Below are 25766 nucleotides of genomic sequence, written 5' to 3' on the forward strand. Positions count from 1 at the left end.
TTCACATTAGGAACTGCATTCCCCACAATCCTTGGCTGCGTTCGGAATCGCATACTTCTCTACTATATAGTAGGGGAAAAAGAGTAGGCGAGCGAAAAGTATGTTCGAATCATAAGAGAGTAGGCGAGAATTACCTGGGTGACGTACTAATTATCGCGAGATTCGGACGATAGTGAGTTCGAATATGCCTACTTTCCTACGAAATAGTAGGCGAAAACAGTACGTGAAAGTAGCAGTACGTTCGCAACATCAGTATTCATAAAAGAGTAGGCGAGAAGTTCCCGGATGGCTTACTGCTTTCGCCCAGATTTTTTTTTTTTTTTAAGTTTCAACTTTTTTATTTAAGTAGGCATCTATTTTTTTTTATTTTACAGTCAAACATACATACAAACCAACATAGTGCAGCAGTGAGCAATCTTGTAAATCCATAATTCCAGAAGTGACATAAAAGTGATTTAAGTGTTTGATCTAAGTGTGTATGTGAGCGGGTGTGAGTGTGGGTATGTGCATGTGTGTGTATGCGTAAACAAAGTAACCATTTATTATCTATTACCATTGTCATTACCATCACCACCCTACTCCCCACTACCACCACACTGCCAATATTGTGTTGGTCGATTTTTATTACCATCCTACCTCCTATGTAACAATTGCCATTGTCAATCCTGCACAAAAAGATGATATAAGATATAAGATAACCTTCCCCCACATCTCATCAGTCCCTATCTTTTCCTAATATTTTTTTATTTATTATTATTATTATTATTATTTTATTTTTTTTATGTGCAATGTCTAAGGTGCATTAAAAGAGGGAGTACAGTGCGAGAGTGTCTCAAATTGGGACAGAGATCCTGTCCCGTTGAAACCACTTCTCGCCTGTCTTGCCTGCCTTGGTGTTTGTTAGGTTTTCCATACATATTCCTTTTTTTTTTTTTTCTATTCTATGTTGTGTTGCATTAAAGGCCAATGAAGAGATAAGGGGGGAGTTATTGCAGTAGTGATGACAATGATACTTAATTCCAATAGCTGCTACAGCATTGACAATTTCGCCCAGATTTTTGAGTGCTCAACCGATGGATACTCTTCTATCCCAGGAGACCAGGGAGGATACGTCATCAAACATCACGGAGATCAGCGAAGCGGGGGTTTTCAAATGTGAGTAGCCTAAACACGGTTCCTTGTGTTTAAATCGTATGTGTTAAACTACTATAGAGTCAACGTTTTAACTGTTGAAGGTGTAAAGGAGTTAGACAGTATAGTATAGTTGTGATTTTGCTGTAAAAACATGTTTTATTATGTATAGCTAGCTAACAGGGGAGCTCCAGTAAGCACATGCAACGTTACGTCTCTAAAGTGGATTTACATAGCCATATAACAGTTGCATCGTAAACACGCTTATTTAAAATGTCTATTTACATCTGAAAGGAAAATATTGTGTACGTTTTGCAGATGAGCACAACACAACATGGAAAAGACATCTGAGTGATGTATGTGTGCTATTATGTATGATAATTCACTGTCAACACTATTTACATTAGACAAATGTGCTGTAAATAAGGTAAATAAACAAACAGTAGGGGTAAAATCTTTGCGTGGCAGGGGGAGCTGCCACTCGACCAGTCACAGATATATGCGCCGGCCACTCGACCAGTCACGGATATATGCACCCGCCACTCGACCTGACACGGATATATGCGCCTGCCACTTGAACTTACACAATATGTAATATATGTTTTTAAAACCAAATGCAGCGCATATCCCCTGAAGCCAGCGGGAGCCAGAACGGTACGCACAATAGGTCAATATTCACCATTAACCAAACGCTTTTCGCCTGACTTACAACTACTACCAGCTTTTTTTAATCCTGAGCAACAGTCTCGTGAGGCTTGCGCCTGCCTCAAAATCTCTCACTGTTTTAATATACAAGACAAACCCACAGACAGCGCAATACAGATCTTATTTACCTATTTCTCATCTGATCTTATATTTTATTCGCTCTTTTTATCCGTATATGGGAGTGCGCTCGTGGCTCTATTAAGCCTCGCGCCAGCCACACCAGCCACACGATCTCTCACTGTTTACACCTATCAGACACTCCTAAAGATACAGGAGAGCGCACAGACAGTGCAATACAGATCTTATTTACCTATTTCTCATCTGATCTTACATTTTATTCGCTATTTTTATCCTTATATGGGAGTGCGCTCGGCTCGAGGCTCAAAGCCTCGCGTCAGCCACACCAGCCACACGATCTCTCACTTACACCTATCAGACACTCCTAATGATACAGGAGAGCACACAGACAGTGCAATACAGATCTTATTTACCTATTTCTCATCTTATCTTATATTTTATTCGCTCTTTTTATCCGTATATGGGAGTGCGCTCCTTGCTCTATTAAGCCTCGCGCCAGCCACACCAGCCACACGATCTCTCACTGTTTACACCTATCAGACACTCCTAAAGATACACAAGAGCACACAGACAGTCCAATACAGATCTTATTTACCCCTTTTCTCATCTGATCTTATATTTTATTCGCTCTTTTTATCCATATATGGGAGTGCGCTCCTGGCTCTATTAAGGCTCGCGCCAGCCACACCAGCCACACTGTTTACACCTATCAGACACTCCTAATGATACAGGAGAGCACACAGACAGTGAAATACAGATCTTATTTACCCATTTCTCATCTGATCTTATATTTTATTCGCTCTTTTTATCCGTATATGGGAGTGCGCTCGTGGCTCTATTAAGCCTCGCACCAGCCACACGATCTCTCACTGTTTACACCTATCAGACACTCCTAATGATAGAGGAGAGCACACAGACAGTGCAATACAGATCTTATTTACCCATTTTCTCACCTTATCTTATATTTTATTCGCTCTTTTTATCCGTATATGCGAGTGCGCTCGTGGCTCTATTAAGCCTCGCGCCAGCCACACGATCTCTCACTGTTTACACCTATCAGACACTCCTAAAGATACACAAGAACACACAGACAGTGCAATACAGATCTTATTGACCTATTTCTCATCTGATCTTATATTTTATTCGCTCTTTTTATCCGTATATGGGAGTGCGCTCCTGGCTCTATTAAGCCTCGCGCCAGCCACACGATCTCTCACTGTTTACACCTATCAGACACTCCTAAAGATACACAAGAACACACAGACAGTGCAATACAGATCTTATTGACCTATTTCTCATCTGATCTTATATTTTATTCGCTCTTTTTATCCGTATATGGGAGTGCGCTCCTGGCTCTATTAAGCCTCGCGCCAGCCACACGATCTCTCACTGTTTACACCTATCAGACACTCCTAAAGATACACAAGAACACACAGACAGTGCAATACAGATGTTATTGACCTATTTCTCATCTGATCTTATATTTTATTCGCTCTTTTTATCCGTATATGGGAGTGCGCTCCTGGCTCTATTAAGCCTCGCGCCAGCCACACGATCTCTCACTGTTTACACCTATCAGACACTCCTAAAGATACACAAGAACACAGAGACAGTGCAATACAGATCTTATTGACCTATTACTCATCTGATCTTATATTTTATTCGCTCTTTTTATCCGTATATGGGAGTGCGCTCCTGGCTCTATTAAGCCTCGCGCCAGCCACACCAGCCACAAGATCTCTCACTGTTTACACCTATCAGACACTCCTAAAGATACAGGAGAGCACACAGACAGTGCAATACAGATCTTATTTACCTATTTCTCATCTGATCTTATATTTTATTCGCTATTTTTATCCGTATATGGGAGTGCGCTCGTGGCTCTATTAAGCCTCGCGCCAGCCACACGATCTCTCACTGTTTACACCTATCAGACACTCCTAATGATAGAGGAGAGCACACAGACAGTGCAATACAGATCTTATTTACCCATTTTCTCACCTTATCTTATATTTTATTCGCTCTTTTTATCCGTATATGGGAGTGCGCTCGTGGCTCTATTAAGCGGCGCTAGCCACCAGCCACATGATCTCTCACTGTTTTCATCTACCAGACACTCAGATTGATACACGAAAACACACAGACAGTGCAATCCTACTCTTATTTACCCCTTTTCTCACCTTATCTTATATTTTATTTGCTCTTTTTGCCAGTGATGAAGCGCGTCTCGATCCTGGCTCTTACATCACCAGCCACCAGATCTCTCACCGTTTTCATCTACCAGACACTCAGATTGATAGACAGTGCAATCCTACTCTTATTTACCTTTTTGTCATCATATCTAATAATTTTATAAGCTCTTTTTGCCCGTTAAGGAGCGCGTCTCGTGGCTCGTCGCGTCAGCCTCTAGCGTACTGCCACAAGATCTCTCACTGTTTTACAGCTGCCTGTCATCCAGAAATGGTGCAGGAGAACAAACTGTCAGTCACAGAACATGTCAAAGTCAAGTGAGTAAATTGAATATTTAAACATTACATTGTGGTTTATGAAATATTGTTTAAGTACCTTTTTAAGTAGTTAGGCTACCTGTATACACTTTTGGGTGGGGATGGCTGATTTCAATTAATACACCTTTTCTACAACCAATACTCGTAACTCGACTACATTTTTTTAGCTTCAGATATCGAGCAATTAATAAGATAGGTTATTTAGTGAGCGTGTGGGTGGCACGGGGTGACAACCACCACCTCCACCCATCCATAAAGTGTTTTCTGTGACGGTGTTGGCTACAAAGATGAAGTTGGACTTGCCAACTTCGCAGTAGTGAACGCGCGGAGAGAAATGCTCATTTCATATGGATTACATAATCTGAGAGTATAGCCTATTTATTTTTGTTTTGAATTGTTTCGTTTAAAACTAGGCTAGACATTTCTACCTTTCTAGATACTAGATATATTTCTCATGCATGTGAGGAACGTGCAATGCAAAACTGTCATGATTTTATTGTTATAGGCCTGTCTGCTATATTTGCTTCTTTTTTTAATTAAATCCAGGGAATTGGTTGATCAAACATTGATTAAAATTAAGATACAATTTATACAAAACGAAATTCATTTTAAGCAAATGCTTTATACAAAACAAAACTTAATGGAGTGGTCAAAAACATTCTCCTTCAGAATATGTCAATCGGAGTATCAGTATGTCCATAGTATGGAAGCGTATGTGTAGCAATATTCAATCTGAAATGCAATATGCAAAATGATAATGCAATATGTAAAATGGCAATGCAATATGTAAAATGGCAATGCATTTCTGTATTTAAATTTACATTTTTCATTACATTTGTGCAACGTTTGGTGCAAAATGAAAATTCAATTATATAATTTACATTTGCCATTTCATACATATGTTTTAATATGTAAATTGAATACATATTTTAACGCTTTATAAGTTGCAAAATGAAAATGAAAATGTATTAAAGAAATTATTAGATCTGTTTAAAATGTTCAAGCAAAAACTGTAGCAAAATGATCATTTAAATGTTATTTTTCTTAATTGCATTTACACTCACAGTTAAGACACTTGCGATTGCGTTTTCATTAAATGTCCCGCAATGAATGTAGCAAAATTCAATGTGCAAATTGAAAATGCATTCCGAGCCAAACACATTGTCTGATACACATATGCTTAACTTTATTCTTATTAATATTAACTATAATTACCCAATAATGTTGGAGATCCTACAGGTTTTCTTTACACATGCATTGGCCTACTCTGAGATCACAGAATATGACGGGTCAAATTCATAGCTACCAAACAATTTGACCGCTCTTTATTTCTTCAAAAACTGACTGTAATTTTCAATAAAGTGACTCATGTGATGTATGACCATCTCCCATTTATATTTTATTAAGCATATTGATTAGATATATTAATATACTAGCTATGTGTTGCGGAATCTGACGGTTCATAGCCTTTACATCCTGGAAAATGTGTCCGCTCTTTATTTCACCATTTCTGAATGTAATCTTCAATAAAGTGACTCATTTGATGTTTAACCATCTCCCTTTTCTTTTTTATAAAGCATATTGATCAGATATTTATAAATATATAGGGCCATCACGGAATCTGATGGGTTTCGATGCCACCGTCTATAATTGGTGTAATATTTTAAAAACTGAAGCTGCACAAACAAAACTTTAACCGGCACAAACGAACGAGACTATTTTATTTGGAGGATGTGGGTGGCTGGGTGACCTCAGAATGACCTATAAATATTCTTTAAATATCTATTAAATATCTAAAAAATTGAAGCAGCACAAACAATATAGCAAAGTAACAGCACAAATGAAGTAAAAACGATTGAGCCTATTTTGCCGACGTTTTGCATTGGGTGGGGGCGGGGCCAAATTCACGCAGTGATTGACAAGAGCGGGAGGGAGAGAGGGGGCGGGGCGGGGGCGTGATCGGCTCGGAATGCATTTTTCAATTTGCACATTGAATTTTGCTACATTCATTGCGGGACATTTAATGAAAATGCAATCGCAAGTGTCTTAACTGTGAGTGTAAATGCAATTAAGAAAAATAACATTTAAATTATCATTTTGCTACAGTTTTTGCTTGAACATTTTAAACAGATCTAATAATTTCTTTAATACATTTTTATTTTAATTTTGCAACTTATAAAGCGTTAAAATATGTATTCAATTTACATATAAAAACATATGTATGAAATGGCAAATGTAAATTATATAGTTGAATTATCATTTTCATTTTGCACCAAACGTTGCACAAATGTAATGGAAAATGTAAATTTAAATACAGAAATGCATTGCCATTTTACATATTGCATTGTCATTTTACATATTGCATTATCATTTTGCATGTTGCATTTCAAATTGAATATTGCTACACATAAGCTTCCATATATCAGGCGCTGTAACGTGAGAGATCTTGTGGCTGGCGCGCCACGAGATGCGCTCCATATTACGGGACAAAGGAGCTAATAAAAAATAAGATAAGATGTCAAATAGGTAAATAAGAGCAGGATTGCACTGTTTGTATGTCGAGTGTATCAATCCGAGTGTCTGAAAACAGTGAGCGATCTTGTGGCTGGTGACGTCAGAGCCACGATCGAGACGCGCTTTATCACGGGCAAAAAGAGCAAATAAAATATTAGATAAGATGACATTAAGGTAAATAAGAGCAGGATTGCACTGTCTGTGTGTTTTCGTGTATTAATCCGAGTGTCTGGTAGATGAAAACAGTGAGAGATCTGGTGGCTGGTGACTGGTGAAGTTTAGTAAGAGCCCCGATCGAGACGCGCTCTATCACGGGCAAAAAGAGCGAATAAAATATAAGATGACAATGTGAGAAAAGGGGTAAATAAGAGCAGGATTTGACGCAAGTTTGTGTGTTTTCGTGTATCAATCTGAGTGTCTGGTAGATGAAAACAGTGAGATATCTGGTGGCTGGTAATAAGAGCCAGGATCGAGACGCGCTTCATCACGGGCAAAAAGAGACAAATAAAATATAAGATCAGATGAGAAATAGGTAAATAAGATCTGTATTGCACTTGTCTGTGTGCTCTATCATTAGGAGTGTCTGATAGATGTAAACAGTGAGAGATCGTGTGGCTGGCGCGAGGCTTAATAGAGCCAGGAGCGCACTGCATATACGGATAAAAAGAGCGAATAAAATATAAGATCAGATGAGAAATAGGTAAATAAGATCTGTATTGCACTGTCTGTGTGTTCTTGTGTATCTTTAGGAGTGTCTGATAGGTGTAAACAGTGACAGATCGTGTGGCTGGCGCGAGGCTTAATAGACCCCCGAGCGCACTCCCATATACGGATAAAAAGAGCGAATAAAATATAAGATCAGATGAGAAATAGGTAAATAACATCTGTATTGCACTGTCTGTGTGCTCTCCTCTATCATTAGGAGTGTCTGATAGGTGTAAACAGTGAGAGATCGTGTGGCTGGTGTGGCTGGCGCGAGGCTTAATAGAGCCAGGAGCGCACTCCCATATACGGATAAAAAGAGCGAATAAAATATAAGATCAGATGAGAAATAGGTAAATAACATCTGTATTGCACTGTCTGTGTGCTCTTGTGTATCTTTAGGAGTGTCTGATAGGTGTAAACAGTGAGAGATCGTGTGGCTGGCGCGATTAATAGAGCCACGAGCGCACTTCCATATACGCATATAAAGAGCGAATAAAATATAAGATCAGATGAGAAATAGGTAAAATAAGATCAGTAGAGTTGAGCCGGATACTCGGCTGAAACGAGTATCCGGTACGGATAAAGCACTTTTGCCGAGTACGAGTATAATACGAGTAATACGAGTCAATATCTGTGCTCGGATTGAATAAAAATCCTCATTGGGTAGCTGTAGCTGACTGTGTCTGCGTTCTGTGATAGACTAGTCACAACGCCCCTCCCCTACACGCATACAGATTTGATTTATTGTGCTGCTGTGTCCCGCTCTGGTCACTCACACACAGAACACTCTCTACCTCTGTCTCTCCCTCAGTCACTCAGGTTCGCGGGTCTTTTTTCCGTTAACGTTTAGGGTTTCTTCAGCTTCAGGTTTGTTTTTTACTTCGGTTTGTAGTACACTTACTTATTAACCAGTAGAGTTCTGGTAAACGTGGGGTTTGTTCAGACGTGGTGCTTGGTAGAATGCGACTCGCGTTGCGTCTCTGCCAGTCGGAGTTTTTTTTTTTTTTAAACCGTTTGTTTTACTTCATGCACTGAGTGTCTGACACTTTTTGCTGGATTTCATTTAAAAAAATAAAGGAAGTAGTGGTATAAAACTATATTACAAATGAATTAGCTAGCAACACACACACACTCTCTCTCTCTCTCTGCCGGTCATCTGAGTTTTTAAAAAAAAATAATAATAATATTACAAATTAAGCTGCTACACTCACAAAAACACAAACACCCCCCCCCCCCCCCTCATTTGATCAGTGATACAGAATAATGAGTAAATAGTTTTCTAATCAGCAATAAATAACAATTTCTGAACAACCCATATCAATTGCATGCTTAAAATACCATACCGGTTAAAGCCCCGCCCATTTCAAGACAACCTGACCCACTTCCGGGTTAAATCCCGCCCACTTCCGGGTTAGGCCCCGCCCAGTCCGAGTACAGATACAGATACAGATAATTCATATGGTTAACAGATACAGATACAGATAATGCTGTACTCGCTCATCCCTAAAGATCAGCATCGCACTGTCTGTGGGTTTGTCTTGTATATTAAAACAGTGAGAGATTTTGAGGCAGGCGCAAGCCTCACGAGACTGGTGCTCAGGATTAAAAAAAGCTGGTAGTAGTTGTAAGTCAGGCGAAAAGCGTTTGGTTAATGGTGAATATTGACCTATTGTGCGTACCGTTCTGGCTCCCGCTGGCTTCAGGGGATATGCGCTGCATTTGGTTTAAAAACATATATTACATATTGTGTAAGTTCGAGTGGCAGGCGCATATATCCGTGACTGGTCGAGTGGCAGGCGCATATATCCGTGACTGGTCGAGTGGCAGGCGCATATATCCGTGACTGGTCGAGTGGCGGGTGCATATATCCGTGACTGGTCGAGTGGCGGGCGCATATATCCGTGACTGGTCGAGTGGCGGGCGCATATATCCGTGACTGGTCGAGTGGCGGGCGCATATATCCGTGACTGGTCGAGTGGCGGGCGCATATATCCGTGACTGGTCGAGTGGCAGGCGCACAGTGGCAGGCGCATATCTGTGACTGGTCGAGTGGCAGCTCCCCCTGCCACGCAAAGATTTTACCCCCTCTCTAAACAAATCTATAAAGTAACTAAACATTTTATATATTTTATTTGTTCCTTATTACAATGTTTGTGCATTTTTGTAGGATCTGAAATGTCTGCAGACTGGTGTGAGCACTGAGGATGAGGAGCCCGGAGCTGAATCCTGGAAACGGTGCAATGGATGAGACGCTCCATCACTCCACCGGCCCTTATTGCAGCCTCAGATTGTGAAGCGCAGCACAGCAACAAGCTCCGGCACGAAGGCACGGTTACCTCTGGTGACTTCATCAGAATAAAGCCGCAGAATGGGAACCGCTGTGTTGAGATGGCAGTATGTGGGGTTCAGCGCCTGTAAATACATGCTTGTAGTTTGAATACAGCTTTGTTTCATGTGTTGTTGACTTGTATATGCATTTGTTTATTGTGATGGTTACTTTTATTTGTTCTTTTACTCATTTATTCATGTTTCTTATTGTTGTCAGTATATAAAATATTATTATTTAATTAATGTATGCATTAATTAATTCATTGCTTGACTGACAATTGAGATGTTTCACTGCATTTATCTAGTGTGTATTCATGCATAACTATGTCATATGACAAAACAAATTATATTTTGTATGTTTTATTAAATTATATCATTTTTAGTAAATAAAAAAGTAATATAATTAATTATTGGTCAGCATTTAATATCATTATTATGTTTAAGTTTTGGGGTGGGCTAACAATGCAATTCATTTTGAGGTAATATTAATTTTTAAGGAGCGATACTTACATTTTTTGAGTATAAAATCAACAGTTTTCTCCAAAGGAGAGATCTTCGAGCAGCTGCCCGTCTCCTTTGTGCAGACATTACAAACGCAGAGGAAAACTGTTCTAGGTTATGCTGTCGAGTTACTGATGTTATGAAGTTTTAGTGCACCTGTCGCTCATATCATTTAAACTTATTACATACAAGATCATGGAAAGATACCATAGTTGTATCTAACAATGAACAATCATAATGACAAAACAGAAAACATAAAGAGCATTGGTTTGTGTACATCATAATATGATATTTATAGGCTACACAGGAAAAAATAACAATAACAAGGCTAAATATCTTTAAATAGTTTTTTCATAATCCATAAAAAATTCTGAGGGATCAAACAAGAGGTAAATTCATCAAGAAAAAGAGGAAAACGTAAAGGAGAAACTTTTTGGGTATAAAATAAAGAAATTAACAACATATTCAAGAGATGACGATGTTGGGGTTTCTTAATAAAAAGTTATATCGTTAGGCCCTATAAGGATAAAACTGTGGGTCACAGTAGGGTTTAAAATATAACAACTTAAGTCAACCCTAAATGTATTCACAAAATAATGGACAGCTGTTTCTTCAACAATAGGCTACCACAAAACGAGCAAGTTTCATCAATATCAAGATATTTACAGATAGATGAATTAAATGTGTTGTTCATATCTTTTAAGTGTGATAACACGTCGTAGGTCACATGATAACGTCAACATGGCGTATGATGTCCATATCGCATTCATACATACTCAACGACATTTGGCTATAAAGTACCTACTCTTTTAGCACTCGTTAAGTAAGTACTCATTGAAATTAAGTACCTACTCATTGAGTATGCGACTCCGAATGCAGCCCTTGTTCTGCTCTCATCACGGTTCATTGCACCCAGCTGTTCCCCATCATGATTGTTAGTTTCTGTGTGTATAAATACCCTGCCTGTTTAGTGTTTGTTACGGAGTCCTTGTTAGTTATCACACCATTTTTGAGATCTGTTTTCCACTCTGTTCTTGCCTGGTTATTGTTTTTGTGTTTTGGATTGCTTATTGGGATTTTGACCCCTACCTGGACTGCTTATGAGTTACGGATTTCCCTAATAAAATACTCACTGCATTATTGGATTTTCCATTGTTTCCTTGAGGGTGGATTGTGACAGAAGGACTCCGTCATGTCAAGATCCAGCAGTATGGGGTTCTGTATCCCTCCCCATATTAATGGGAGGAAAGGAATACCACCGAGTTGGAGTTCTCGAGCCGGAGAGGCGGGGCCCTGTTTGAACATTTTTCAATGCTTTGCGTTGTGGGCCCGTCTGACTGAGGAGACCGTGGAGGTAAAATCTCCCGAGCCCCCTTCCATCGGACACGGACCGTCTTTTGAGGGAACCCGTCTGGCCAGGTTTTCTGGGACCCGTGGAGGTCGCAGGAGAGGAGGTGCTAGAGGTGAGTCCCGGCACTACTCTCCGCTTCGGTCCCTCCTCGACCCTGGGCTGGTGATGTCCAGCCCAGAGCTCCATCCGCCGGTGATTCCGTCAAGCCCAGAGCCTGCACATCGCCACCAGAAATGGCGGAGGAGGGGGAAGTACCTTGTCGTACCCAAGCAGCCCGCTGCCGTCCCGGAGGCCGTGCCCGAGCAGCCTGCTGTCTTCCCAGAGGCTGTGCCCGAGCAGCCCACTGCCGTTCCGGAGGCCGTGCCAGAGCAGCCCGCTGTATTCCCGGAGGCCGTGCCCGAGCAGCCCGCTGTATTCCCGGAGGCCGTGCCCGAGCAGCCCGCTGTTTTCCCGGAGGCCGTGTCCGAGCAGCCCGTCGTCTTCCCGGAGGTTGTACCCAAGCTGTTCGCCAAGAGACTGTTCAGGTCACGTCTGCCGTTCCAGAGACTGTTCCTGTTACGTCTGCCGATCCAGAGACTGTTCCTATTACGTCTGCCAATCCAGAGACTGTTCAGGTCACGTCTGCCGATCCAGAGACTGTTCAGGTCACGTCTGCCGATCCAGAGACTGTTCCTGTTACGTCTGCCGATCCAGAGACTGTTCCTGTTACGTCTGCCGATCCAGAGACTGTTCCTGTTACGTCTGCCGATCCAGAGACTGTTCCTGTTACGTCTGCCGATCCAGAGACTGTTCCTGTTCCTGTGCCTGAGCCAGAGACTGTTCCTGTTCCTGTGCCTGAGCCGGTGTCTGTTCCTGTGCCTGAGCCGGTGTCTGTTCCTGTGCCTGAGCCGTGCCCGCCCGATGGACTGACATTTCTGCCTTGGCCGCCCGATGGACTGTCTGCTTCGCCCTTGCCGCCTGATGGACTGCCTGCTTCACCCTGGCCGCTGGCTAAGCTGTCACCCCATGTTCCTGTTCTCCTTCATGGACCTGGCCCCCCATCCCTCCCCCTGATCATCCACCGTTCCACGCTTATTAGGATTTTGACCCCTGCCTGGACTGCTTATGAGTTACGGATTTCCCTAATAAAATACTTACTGCATTATTGGATTTTCCATTGTTTCCTTGAGTGTGGATCGTGACAGTAGATTACGAAAAAGATGCATTGGGATTGGTATTTAAAGACATTCTTAACTCTATTGGAGTTAGACAACACGTGTAAGGACCTACTCATTGTCGTAATCATACTCTAGATTTAATATTAATCGAATGGAATCAATGTTGATGCCGTTGAAATTCTTCAGCAGAGCGATGACATCTCAGATCATTATCTAGTCTCGTGTATACTTCATTTAGCCAAGGCTGCAAAGCCGACTCCGTGTTACAAATATGTTAGACCTATCACTTCTCCCACTAATGATTGCTTTATAAATAATCTTCCTGATCAGTTTCATCATCTCAGCAACCCAGATAGCTTAGAAGAACTTGATTTTGCGAAATAAACTTTTAACTCTCTCTTTTCCAGCACTTTAGACACAGTTGCTCCTTTGTGCTTAAAGAAGATTAAAGAAAATATTCCAATATCATGGTACAACGAGCACACTCAGGCCCTTAAGCAAGCAGACAGAAAAATGGAGCGAAACTGGAAGAAAACAAAACTAGAGGTATTTCGCATTTCATGGAAAGAGAGCACGATTGCATACAGAGAGGCCTTAAAAACTGCTAGATCTGCTTATTTTTCAACCCTATTAGAAGAAAATAAACAAAACACTAGGCATTTATTTGAAACAGTGGCTAAACTAACGAAAAATAAAGCTTCAAGCCCAGATGTTTCCAAGCAGCACAGCAGTAATGACTTTATGAACTTTTTTACTTACAAGATTGATAAAATCAGGGAGAAAATTATAACTATGCAACCGTCTACTACAGTATTGCATCAGACAGATTAAAAAAGATTAAAAAACGTTAGATTAATTAGCTGCGCAGTACTTGATAGCCTTATCCGCCTAAATTAATTATAAATAAACATAAAAAAATAGTATGCTATTTGCAGGTTATTTAATCGTTTTTGCCCTAATTATTTTGCAATGAAATGACACACTCTGTTGGCTCTAACAGCGTTGCATCACGCGCACCTGCGCAATATCATAGCCTATGATTTTCGAAAATAGTACTATGTCAACTAGTGATATCAGCACAAGAACTGTTGAGGAAAATGCAACATAATTTAGACAATTGTTTTTGTTGTATGTTGTAATAACTGACAGCTTAGCTTCACGGCTGAGACACGAATAGATTATTAACTTAAAGCTTTTACTCTTAAAAACACAAGGCACGTCCACTTTAATAAAAAAAGTTGACAATTCCTTCCGTGATATTATTTTTGCGTTTGGATGATAGAGGAGGCTTAACATCCAGCGTGGTCTGGGTGTGTCTGGGGGATGCTACCGTTGTTGCGGGGGGGTGCGCCTGCAGTTATAAAACGAATATTAGACTAAAACATTTCTGATATGTTCATATAACCTACTCAAAACAGACGGGGCAACCTAACGCAGACAAGTTAGCTTACCGTTTTTAGGTGATATGCCGTGTTTGTAGTCGAGCTGTGATATGCAAACTGTTGCTTGCAAACTTTGCATTCGACTTTTTTTCCGTTATCTATTTTTGTAAAAGGCTGCCACACTGCCGATGTCTTTGACATGGTAAAGAAGGACTGACTGTAAATTAAATACTCACAATTAAATAAATATTCAGCAAAAGGTCTCCAGTTGGTAGGGCTAACTCAAAAAAAGTGAAAACAAGGGGGGTGTTCTAAAGACAGACTGTTACCTGTGAAACAGGGGTGCTCTAAAAAAACACCCCCATTAGCAATTAGTGCTTTCCACCTGATGAAATTAACATGGCAAAAAAACGACCAATCAGATTTTTGGGTGAGCCAGAATGTATCGACCAATAAATCGGGTAGTCGACTGGGAGATTACAGCCCTAGACACAATTTTCTTCTAGAAACAACCTTTGTTGTATTATTTTTATGTCATCACTGAGAAGCTGCTTTGATACAATCTGTATTGTAAAAAGCGCTATATAAATAAAGCTGACTTGACTTGACTTGCATTTTCTCACTCACTCTCTCTGCTTGTGTCAGGCTATGAGATGCAATGTGCTGACTAATGCATGTGACTCTGTTTTCTTACCAGGATCTTGTTCTTGCCATGTGACCACTGATCTGCCTAATAGTAGAGAGGTTAAGTGACTTTTGACTTCAAGTCATGATGCAAAGGTCCCCTTTGGTATGGAAGTACCTTAGGGCCATAGAAATAAATTTATCCTAAGACACAAGTGAGATCACATTTTGTATCTTATATAAGCTCATTTTTTAAAAATGGCCGCCGACCATACTTGAGAGGTCCATATCTTTGCCTCTGTTATAGCTATAATGACAAGTTTGGTGTCAATGTGTACATTTTTGTGGTCAAGGAGTCCAATAAAATAGGTTCCAAGACTAAAAAACAATAATGTTGTCCTTACCATGACAATTGGAGGTGAAGTATGCATTTTTTTATTTTAAAAAAATGCATGCCAAACACACAGTCCATTCACAACTTAATAATTTCTTTGTTTAGGTCTGCTTTGCATGCGCCCTTTACAGCACTGGCTGAAGACGCGGGTCCCGCGTCGAGCATGGGCATCCGGTCGTTTACGTCTCAATGTAACTCAGAACTGTGTCACAGTTCTGGAGCCCTGGAAGGCGGTCGACTGGTATCAGACAGGTGTAAACCTGGGGGTAATCTCGAAACTGAAAGTGGTTTCGACAGACGCCTCCAATTCGGGCTGGGGCACCCTCTATGAGGGCAGACCGACTTTTGGCCTGTGGTCAAGCCAAGAAAAGAGCTTGCACATAAACTGTCTAGAGATGAAGGCGGTCGAGAACGCCTTGCGTTTCTTTCTTCCCCGTCTAAAGGGCCACCATGTCCTTGTCCGCATGGACAACATGTCGGTGGTTTCCTACATAAATGGCCAGGGCGGTCTGAGATCACGGAACCTTCATGCACTGGCAGAACGCCTCCTTGTATGGGTTCAGCGCAACCTACTCTCGCTGAGAGCGGCGCATGTGTCAGGCAATCTGAATGTGGGTCCAGACAGGCTGTCCAGGGACAACGTTCCCCCAGGGGAATGGTCCCTTCACCCTCAGACAGTTCAGCTGTTGTGGGACACCTTTGGCACAGCGGAAGTCGACCTCTTTGCGTCTCAATACAACGCTCAGTGTCCAATATGCTCCACAAAGAACAAGGACGCACTGGCCCATCACTGGCTCAGCCACCCTCTCTATGCTTTCCCTCCGATCACGCTGTTACCACAGGTAATCAAGCGTATCAGGGAGAACGGTTCCTCTGTGCTTCTAGTAGCTCCGTTCTGGCCGAACCAAGTTTGGTTTCCGGAGCTGATGCAGCTTCAGAGCTTGGCTCCGTGGCCTGTCCCGTTGAGGAGAGATCTCCTCTCACAGGCCGGGGGTACGATTTGGCACCCACTACCCGAGCTTTGGGCTCTGCATGTGTGGGCCATCAACGGGTACCCGTCAGTCTCCCCGACGGAGTGTTAAACACGATTACACAAGCTGGAGCGCCCTCTACTAGACGGCTTTATGCTTCCAAGTGGTCAGTCTTCTCAGGTTGGTGCTCAGCTCGCAACCTGGATCCACAAGATTGTGGGGTGTCAGAGGTTCTCTCCTTCCTACAAGAGCTCTTGGTTAAGGGTAGATCCCCATCCACGCTCAAGGTATATGTGGCGGCTATTGATGCATTTGTCAAACATTCGCATGGCCAGTCACTGGGTAGGAACGACCTTGTAGTCTGCTTCCTCAGGGGAGCTAGAAGGATGAACCCTCCTCGTCCCCCCTCGGTTCCCATATTGGACCTTTCCTTGGTCCTGAAGGGTCCCCCTTTCGAACCTCTACAGTTTGTGGACCTTAAGTATCTCTCAATGAAAACCGCCCTTCTGGTGGCTATCGCCTCAGTCAAGCGGGTGGGTGACTTACACGCACTTTCTGTTAGCGCGTCGTGCCTTGAGTTTGGGCCTAATGACTCCAAGGTCATCCTCAAACCAAGACATGGTTATGTCCCCAAAGTACTTGCCCCTCCTTTCAGAGCGCAAGTCATCTCCCTTTCAGCCCTCTTCGGATCTGACAGCGAGTCTGACATGAATCTCCTTTGCCCAGATAGGGCCCTGAGAATTTACGTGGAACGTTCGGCTGCTTTCAGACAGTCAGGAAAGCTCTTTGTTTCGTTTGGTGGTGATCTAAAGGTCTAGCTGCCCCGAAACATAGCCTTTCCAGGTGGATAGTGGACGCTATCTCACGGGCTTATACATTTAAATTAATACAAATTATAAGGATAATTTTTGGCTTCAGTATTCTCAAGAAAAGAGGTTTTTCCTGTAAGTTTTTTTTTGCATAGTCAACTAGCTAGCTAGTTATTAGTTATCTAACATTAAAAACATTTTTATATTTAATGAGAAAGTCGTACAAACCTAAAAAAGTGTTAACCTGTCACCTCTGACCTTCAACAGCTGTCACAGCTCATGGTGCAGATGGGATGTGTTGTTGCAGGAACTGATTTGCTATAGGCTACTCCTGACTGGTCGAAATCTCATGCTACTAGGACAAATGTAATGTACAGAAGTAGCTGCACTGCTTAAATACAAAATTAAATACAAAAAGTAAAGTCACTCTGATGACACATTTTTTATGTGAAATGTGCATATTTACCCCCAGTTGTCATGGTATGGGGAAAATTATTTTTTTTTTAAACTTTAAACCAATTTTATTGGATTCCTTGACCCCAAAAATGTACACTTTGATACCAAATTTGTCATTATAGCGATAACAGAAGCAAAGATATGGGCTCTAGAGTATTTTCGGCGCATTGGCGGCCATTTTCGAAAAAACATGTTTATTTCTGATACAAAGTGGGATCTCACTTGTGTCTTAGGATACATTTATTTGTATGATCCTAAGGTACTTCCATACCAAAGGCGACCTTTGCATCATGACTTGAAGTCAAAGGCCTATTTTTTGGGATTAACCTCCCTACTATTAGGACGGCTGGATTTCATATACTCTGCTAGTTGTATGTACATGTTTGTATGAGTCAGATTTCATGGGTGAAAACGTACTCGGTTACTTACGTAACCTCGGTTCTCTCTAGAAGAGGGAACGAGTATTGCGTAAGCTAGCTTACGCTACGGGTAAAGTAATCTTTGCTCAAGATATTGAAGCCAAAAATTATCCTTAATTTTGCATTTATCGTCAACGCAGTGCAGCAGCCAGCAAACCTAGAACAGGCCATCTTGCGTGGTCATTGGCTGCCGTGTGGCAACTGCTGCAGCCTACCACTGAGCCTCGCGCGTGACGTCGGCCCTCTACCAAGATGGGGGTGGCTAGCGTATTAAAGCCAGGCTCAGATGCTGCGTCACTGGTTTCATCAGCTGAAGCGAAAATCGCTTGTGGCGCCTGCACGGTCGGGTTACGCAATACTCGTTCCCTCTTCTAGAGAGAACCGAGGTTACGTAAGTAACCGAGTACGTTCTCTTACGAGAGGTTCTTTCGTATTGCGTAAGCTAGCTTACGCTATGGGAACCCATTGTCCACGCCATACGCGCCCAGCCTCCACTTCATGATTCCCAGGGATTCCCGGAGAACATAGATAAGTGGGAAACAGGGTCGCAAACAGGTCGACTTTCGCTTTGCCGAAAAGGCGCCACAGTAACTGGACTGTCTGGGGGTGCAGGGACCATTCCCCTGGGGGAACGTAGTTCCTGGACAGTTTGTCTGGACTGTCGTTCATGTGGCCTGGCACATACGCAGCTCTCAGCGAGCGCAGAGGGTACTGAGACCAAACGAGAAGGCGTTCTGTCAGATGGCAGATGCTTCTGGATCTTTGGACGGTTTATGTAGGACACCACAGAGATTTGTTGTCTGAGCGGACTAGCACATGGTGGTCCTGTATGAACGGGAGGAATCGTTTGAGCGTGTTCTCGACCACTTTCATTTCCAGACAGTTTATGTGGAAGCGTCTCTCTTGGTCTGACCACAGGCCAAAGACCGGTCTGCCCTCAAAGACGGCGCCCCAACATAAGTCGGAGGTGTCCGTCGAGATGACCTTTCGGTGTGAGACAACCCCCATTGTCACTCCCCGCTGGTACCAGTCGGCCGCTAACCAGGGCTGCAGAGCCAAAACGCAGCTCTGAGTCACTCTGATTCGTCTGTAGCCTGAAACCCCAGCCTGGTGAGGCACTTGGGCGTTCACCCAGCGTTGTAGCAGGCACATGCGCAACAAGCCCAGCTGAAGCACAGCCGCAGCTGATGCCATACTGCCTAACATCCTCTGGAATGTCTTCAGAGATGTGATGCTGCCTTCCTGGAAAGACGCGGCCAGGTGTCGAACATGGCGCGCGCGCTGTGTCGATAGGCGGGCTGTCATAGCCACAGAGTCCGGTTCTATTCCTAAAAAGGAAACTGACTGACTGGGCAGTAATGAGCTCTTGGTCCAGTTGAACGTGAGGCCCAAGCTTTCCAGATGGCTGAGAAGCACTGTTCTGTGAGATAACAATTCTATCTCTGACTGCGCTAAGATCAGCCAATCGTCCAAATAGTTCAGAATTCGCAGACCTTTCAGTCTCAAGGGGGCGAGAGCCGCATCCATGCACTTCGTAAATTTACCGACACAGGCTGAACGGGAGGACGGTGTATTGAAATGCCCGACCGTCGAAGGCGAATCTCAAGAATGGCCTGTGATGGGCGACTATCGGGATCTGAAAGTATGCATCTTTCAGATCGAGAGAGATAAACCAGTCCCTCGGGCGAATTTGCACGAGGATTTGTCTGGTCGTGAGCATTTTGAACGGCCGTCTCATGAGAGCTTTGTTCAAATATCTCAGGTCTAAGGTAGGTCTTAGAGCTCCGTCCTTCTTGGGTACGAGAAAATTACGGCTGTAAAAGCCAGACTCGCTCAGAGAAGGAGGTACTGGTTCTATGGCCCCTCTCAGCACCCATTCTGACACACCAGGAATAGCCTTCCATGCTTCTACATGTATAGCTAGGGGCAGAATGCGCTCCGGGTTTCGATCACCGCACTTTGCGGACACGGGAAGCTGAACCGGAGGTGTGTGCGAGGCGCGCGCGCCCTCGGATCTTGGGAGCGGCGGCTCGCTGACAGCGGTGACTGTCTGTGTCACTTGAGATGACCCGATTACTGGGAATGGGGAACATTTTGTGACGATATTTAGTGCGAGCGGAGCCTGGGGCGTAGTGCTTGTCAATAAGCGTGAGTGCTCGTGAGTGGGCACGTGACTTACATTCATAACTTGGACGCAGTGAGGCTGTTGCCGTGTAACAGAGCGGGCAGCGAGTAGGTGTGAGCACGGATTTGTGGGCACATTTTCTAAATCTATCACTCGAGCGGCATTTGCCAGCTTTATGCGAGTGGGCTCTGTGAGTGTGTGAGACACCTGGGGCATCGTGTTTATGTGTAGGGGTGAGCACTGATTTGTGGGCACCTTTTTTACACTTAGAACACCGTCGGAGTGAGCTGGATAACCAGAAATTATACTCTTTCTGATATCTCTCTGGGTCGCCATGAAAGCGGCGTTTGTATGCAGGCGAGCGGCCTGTGTTGTCGACTCGTTGGCTGCTAAATGAACGTCTGCAGTAGCCCTTTCTGAGGGGACTGACCGGATGAGATATTTTGACGTTGGTCCGGCCGCGGCGAGACCTAGCCGTCTCTTCGTCCCTGGAGTTGCTAGAAGGACTTTCCCTGCTCGGGCTTCAGCGCAATCCTGGGCCAGGGTCCCCGGGGGGGAGGCGACTTGCGTCCAGACGAGCGTGATCTAGGGCGGCCGCTCTGTCGATGCGGCGAAGGCTGGGGCTGAGCTGGGCGCTGACTAGCGTGTCGAGCAGGCGGCTCACGTGAGCGGCTTGCAGAGGAGCTAGAGCGTCGAGGCAGGAAAAGGTTCATGGCCTGCGTGGTATTCTGCACCTCGGAGAAGCGGTTGACCATCCCGTTAACCGCTGGGCCGAAGAGACCAATAGGGGAGAGCCAGAGGTGCCTCTCTGTGACAGTACCATGCATCTATTGCATAGAGCCACATTAACATCCCAATATATTAGGCGTTAAAATTAACCATATTCAGCCTTGGAAATTAAGAAACCAAAAGAAAAGTTTGTTAAGAATTAGAATCTAAAAGGATATTAAGATATCATTAATATGAGTTGCAGGCATGCAAACTATGGGCAAAAAACAAAAGTAGTGCTTTTTCCCATTTTTGAAATGTCACTGCCATATAATTAAACAAAGATGGCTAAAGTTAACCGATTTAACTAATAGACCTAACAATCTCTGTGTAAAAGCAAAATAATGATGCTGTTCTAAAGTAATTTTACCCCCCTGTAATCTGACTCCAAATCCCAGGTGAAAATTGTCATTTTGACCCATTTTACAAAACAGTAAATTACTCAGTAAATACACATACATCACATGTGATATTTTGGATTTCTTCTTCATTTAAGTTTATCCTTCTTCAGAATTATTATTTTTTAATAAAACCACAAATTTGAGCCAGGAAAGTGTCTGAAATTTGGTTGATTTTGACACGAAATGACCCAAATGTGTTTGTCTGAGAACGTTTTTTACATCTTTTGTACAACTGCAGATGCTGAAATGACATGTAGGCTACTTTATGGAACAGTAGCCTATAAATATTTTGAGTATCCCTTATTCTGTCCCTCTTTTTCCAAGGTTTACGATTGTCCCTTATTTTTCCTTCCAGAAGTTGGCAACCCTAGTGGTGGTGGTGGTAACAACAACAGTAGCGACAAACTACTGTTTACAAAATAAATAAATGAAAGAAAGAAAGAAAGAAAGAAAGAAAGAAAGAAAGAAAGAAAGAAAGAAAGAAAGAAAGAAAGAAAGAAAGAAAGAAAGAAAGAAAGAAAGAAAGAAAGAAAGAAAGAAAGAAATATGTAATGTCACTAAGCAATTGGGTAAAGCGCTGGCACATGTAGCAAATCACAATCGTCGAAACAAACAGTTATGGATCTCAAGCGCGAACTGCTGGTTGCCTGGTAGAAGTCAGTACGTTCCACAATGTAAAACGGGCGCTGATTGGTCTGTGATGTTTGATAAGCACATGAGAAGATATAAATACTGCTTGAGCTAGTGGGTTCTATCATGTGTTAGTCTGTGTACGCGTGAATGTTGACGGAGATGTGTGTATTAGATTTTGTGCTATTGAAATACATTTTTGTGTATATAATTTATTTTAAACTTATATCCGTTTTACAATTAAGGGTAAGTAGGCTATCTTATATTTAGGTTTTTATGGTTAGTGACTGGAATGACTGCAACAAAAACAAATTGTGCGTTTGTTTGTCATCGCAGCTATGTAATATGTAACGTTATTAATGTTTTTGTTGTAAATCTCGAACTGTGTTAAGCTTAATCAACGAGACGATGAAAAGCTTAATATGCTTAAGGCGTTATGTAAGTTTTGCATCATCCCTTCTGGTGGGCTGCATTTAATCCAGATTCTTTATTTTACAGCACTTCATACAGTTTAAAGGATTTTCACAATGGTTGCAACAATTACATTAAACAGAAACTCGGATTGCCTCTCCGAATTTGCTGGTAGAGGATATGACCTGACTTGCATCGATCATGGTAAGATGTAAGATTTTTTTTCATGTATAATGTTAAGTATCTGTGATTTGTGGAGCGGTAACATGGTTTTCAAACAATTCTACTGGATTTGAGAGCTAACGTTAGACTTGTTTACTGCGCTCAGTGCGCTGATGGTGCAGAGCTGCAGTGGTGATGTCATGTCAACACCGACCAAGTCATTCTGCTATCCAGATCATCTCCATTGTGGCCACGACTTAGGTTAGAGTAGAAACCGGGAATTTTCTTAATTGTTACTGCGTAAATTAGCTATTGAAAATTAGATGTATTACAGGATAAATTTGGTCCTGCTAAAATTACTACCAACATTTTCCAAATCACCAATTAAAACGTTTTAAATTGCTAAATGCATTTATTAATACAATAATTTAGTCTAAGTTCTTCCGTTCCACTTGATGTTTTCAGATATTTTTGAGATCGAATTTAGGTGTAGTAAAATGTAACAATTTGTTAACCACTAACTGACTCAAGTTATCCTATAAAAACAAACAATAGTTTGGCACTGTCAAATTAAAATGTTATGTCTAAATACTTAAGTAGCCAATATTATAATAGGCTACTGCATAAAATATGGATGTTCAATTTGAAGTCTGCTAAAAAAGTACTTTAAATGTGGGGTGAGGTTGGTTTTCTATTTTAGGAACCTGTTCAAGAAATGCTTTTTAAGGGGTTTAAAATTTGATGTAATCCCTCTCCCTTTAAGTTGGTGCTAGATGGTAAATGTTATCTGAAAATAGGTGGAACCAAGAATCCATGATTAACAATGATATTATGTTCCCAATATATCATATTATCATGCATCCCTCAATCTAACCTCATTTCTCTTCTCTCTCTCCAGAAATGGACTTTTGGGAACGGTGTTTGGCAGAGCCTTACCTGGGTGCTGAAGTGTGTGAGGAACAGACATGTCAGCAGCTCGCCCGGCTGCTTGAGGGCTGTTTGTCAAGGGCCAAAGCCAGCAAGCTGAAATGTGCCCATGTGCTGGTGCCAGAGACTCTCACCTGGCGGGTGGCACGGGACATGCTCAGGTTGGCAACAGGGGAGCCGTGTGGGTTGCGGGGCTGTGTGCTGGATGTGCATCTCGAGCTGGAAGAGCAGCACCGCTGTGAGAGACTCGAGCGACTTGCTTGCGACGCAAGTGTGGTGCCAACTTTTGAATTGACGTTGGTTTTCAAACAGGATGGTGGTGGCTGGCCGAGTCTGAGGGATTTTTTGCGCATCAGTGCGTGTTTTCCACCTGGCACCCACCGTGCACTTAAGCTTTGCCCTGGGTTTAGGCTTATTAAGAAAAAACTGTACTCCTCCGCTGCTGGAACTATAGTTGAGGAGTGCTGAGATGGAGATGGAGGTGGTAGGAAGGGCTGGAGCTTAAAGATACATCTGAATGCACTTTATGAATGTAAGAGTCTGCTGGGGAAGCAAAACTAAAGTTTTTTTTTATCAATAATAGATGTTTTGTTTGGTGGTTTGTTTGTTTTTTGGCACAAAATGACATGGAACAAAATGGAGTTGATTGTTTATAGGTATTTGCTGTAGTTTTTGAAAGCATTAAGATTAGTGTTTAATATTAACCTTGACCTTATGTCAGCCTCATTTAAAATGGTCATAATTCTGCTCAAATGAAGGGTTCACAAAGGGTTCCTTTTGTATATCACGCATGAATTCATTCATCATTCGATGTGTTTTCAAAGTTGAGTTAATTGACTGTTGAAGTTTTAAATTTAAACTAAAGTACAGGACAGACTCACTCTAAAGGGGGCCATATTTATGAATGTTTTGCTTGTTTTTTAACCCCTGTGTCAATTCACTTTGTAATGGTCACTGGACAAATTTTCTTGTCTTTATTCTTCAACACTTGATCTTTGTTTTACTCATCTTCCTAACTGAATATACTTCTATATTTTGCCTGAAGTGCTGGTAAAGCAACTGAACAATTTTATTTATAAAATTCCTTTTATAGGAAATTGAGAGCCTTGTCTATTTTGACAATAAACTATATTTTCAAAGCTTTGCAGGTACTTTTTTTTTTTTTGCTTGGTTTTTGTTTTGCATTTTTATATAAAATGGTGGTAACAATTTATTTCGATATTCCACTTTAGACATTCTACTAACTAGAAGTAAATTTGCAGCTACGTGTCAATTAACTGTCATTAGAGTATTAGTAGACTGTATGCTTAATATCTGCTAACACTTTATTTTGTAGGTCCCCAAATAGACATTATACTGACTATAAGTAACTTAGCAACTACAAGTCAACTTGCTCTCCTAACTCGAACCCTAATACCTAACCATAACGTAACAGTCTACTACAGCCTACTAATACTCTAATCACATTTAGTTGACATGTAGTTGAAAAGTTACTTATAGTTAGTAGAATGTCTAAAGTTATTATCGAAATAAAGTGTAACCAAAATAGTTGACTAATATCTTGCCTATGTTAGACAAGATTATTTTTTTTTATTTTTTTTGGACACAACTTGCTTTACCCACAAGCATAAACTTCATCCCCTAATGTGGTCATGAGGTGAGAAATCAAAATGTCTGATCTTTTGACATCTAAGAGGTAATTTTGCTATAAAAACTCAACTTTCTCGTTATTCCAAAACAGCTTTTTTTGAAGCTAAGCCTAGTAACCAACTCCTTTGGATTTGTCACATTATGATGTCATAGTGTGATGAAAGACCGCCCCGGCAGAATCAAATCCACGCGTACTTCTACATCATTGCGTCTTTGGCCCCGCCCACTGGCACGTTAGTTAGATGAGGAGCATAGAAGAGAGATATGGACTAAAAATGACATAACCTTCCAAAGGACAATAATGCTTGGAAAGTGGTTATTTATACTTGTCTGTCATTGGCAATGGTCATCACTACAACCTTTCATGCCAAGGTGTATATCTAAATTTAATGCTAAAATCAACACTTTTCACAATTAGTTAACCTAGATGGCTGTAATAGTAAAAGTAAATTCAATAGAGTTCCACATGTAATATTCCACATGCAAGATGTTAGCCAATCATAGCAGTGGGTGTTTACATTGAAATCTCACTGCAGACACACCCCTTCCAACAGTGTTCAAATCAGAGGGCTTAAATCAGGGTAGAAAATGGCCTTTTATTTTCTAAATGACAATATTTTATGTAAAAATCATACTAACATAAGTGCATTTTAAAATAAA

At 41.9% G+C, this 25766-nt stretch overlaps 1 protein-coding gene and 1 long non-coding RNA gene across 2 annotated transcripts in view; both read left to right on the forward strand.

The window, feature by feature from the left end:
- Positions 1 to 1441: 1441 nt before the first annotated feature.
- The window catches only part of LOC143737774 (uncharacterized), a 146282-nt gene continuing 121957 nt past the window's right edge, over positions 1442 to 25766 (forward strand). The window contains exons 1-2 of the long non-coding RNA XR_013203714.1: positions 1442 to 1558; positions 9808 to 10096. This is a non-coding gene — a long non-coding RNA (uncharacterized LOC143737774). The remainder of the gene's footprint in view (positions 1559 to 9807; positions 10097 to 25766) is intronic.
- On the forward strand, positions 22453 to 24060 carry LOC143737746 (DNA damage-inducible transcript 4-like protein). The gene is made up of 2 exons (XM_077229582.1): positions 22453 to 22571; positions 23428 to 24060. Exons 1-2 carry the CDS (start codon positions 22484 to 22486, stop codon positions 23922 to 23924), a joined length of 585 nt encoding a protein of 194 aa, XP_077085697.1. The 5' UTR covers positions 22453 to 22483; the 3' UTR covers positions 23925 to 24060.

This window comes from Siphateles boraxobius, unplaced genomic scaffold, assembly GCF_051911475.1.
Source record: "Siphateles boraxobius isolate OS27281-9 unplaced genomic scaffold, OSU_SipBor_1 130, whole genome shotgun sequence".
NCBI classification, from domain to species: domain Eukaryota; kingdom Metazoa; phylum Chordata; class Actinopteri; order Cypriniformes; family Leuciscidae; genus Siphateles; species Siphateles boraxobius.

What these genes read in the sequence shown, in the direction of transcription:
- LOC143737746 (XM_077229582.1), top strand. Translation starts at nt 22,484, where the DNA reads ATGGTTGCAACAATTACATTAAACAGAAACTCGGATTGCCTCTCCGAA. An exon ending in CCTGACTTGCATCGATCATG is followed by an intron (nt 22,572 to 23,427) that starts GTAAGATGTAAG and finishes CTCTCTCTCCAG; the next exon opens with AAATGGACTTTTGGGAACGG.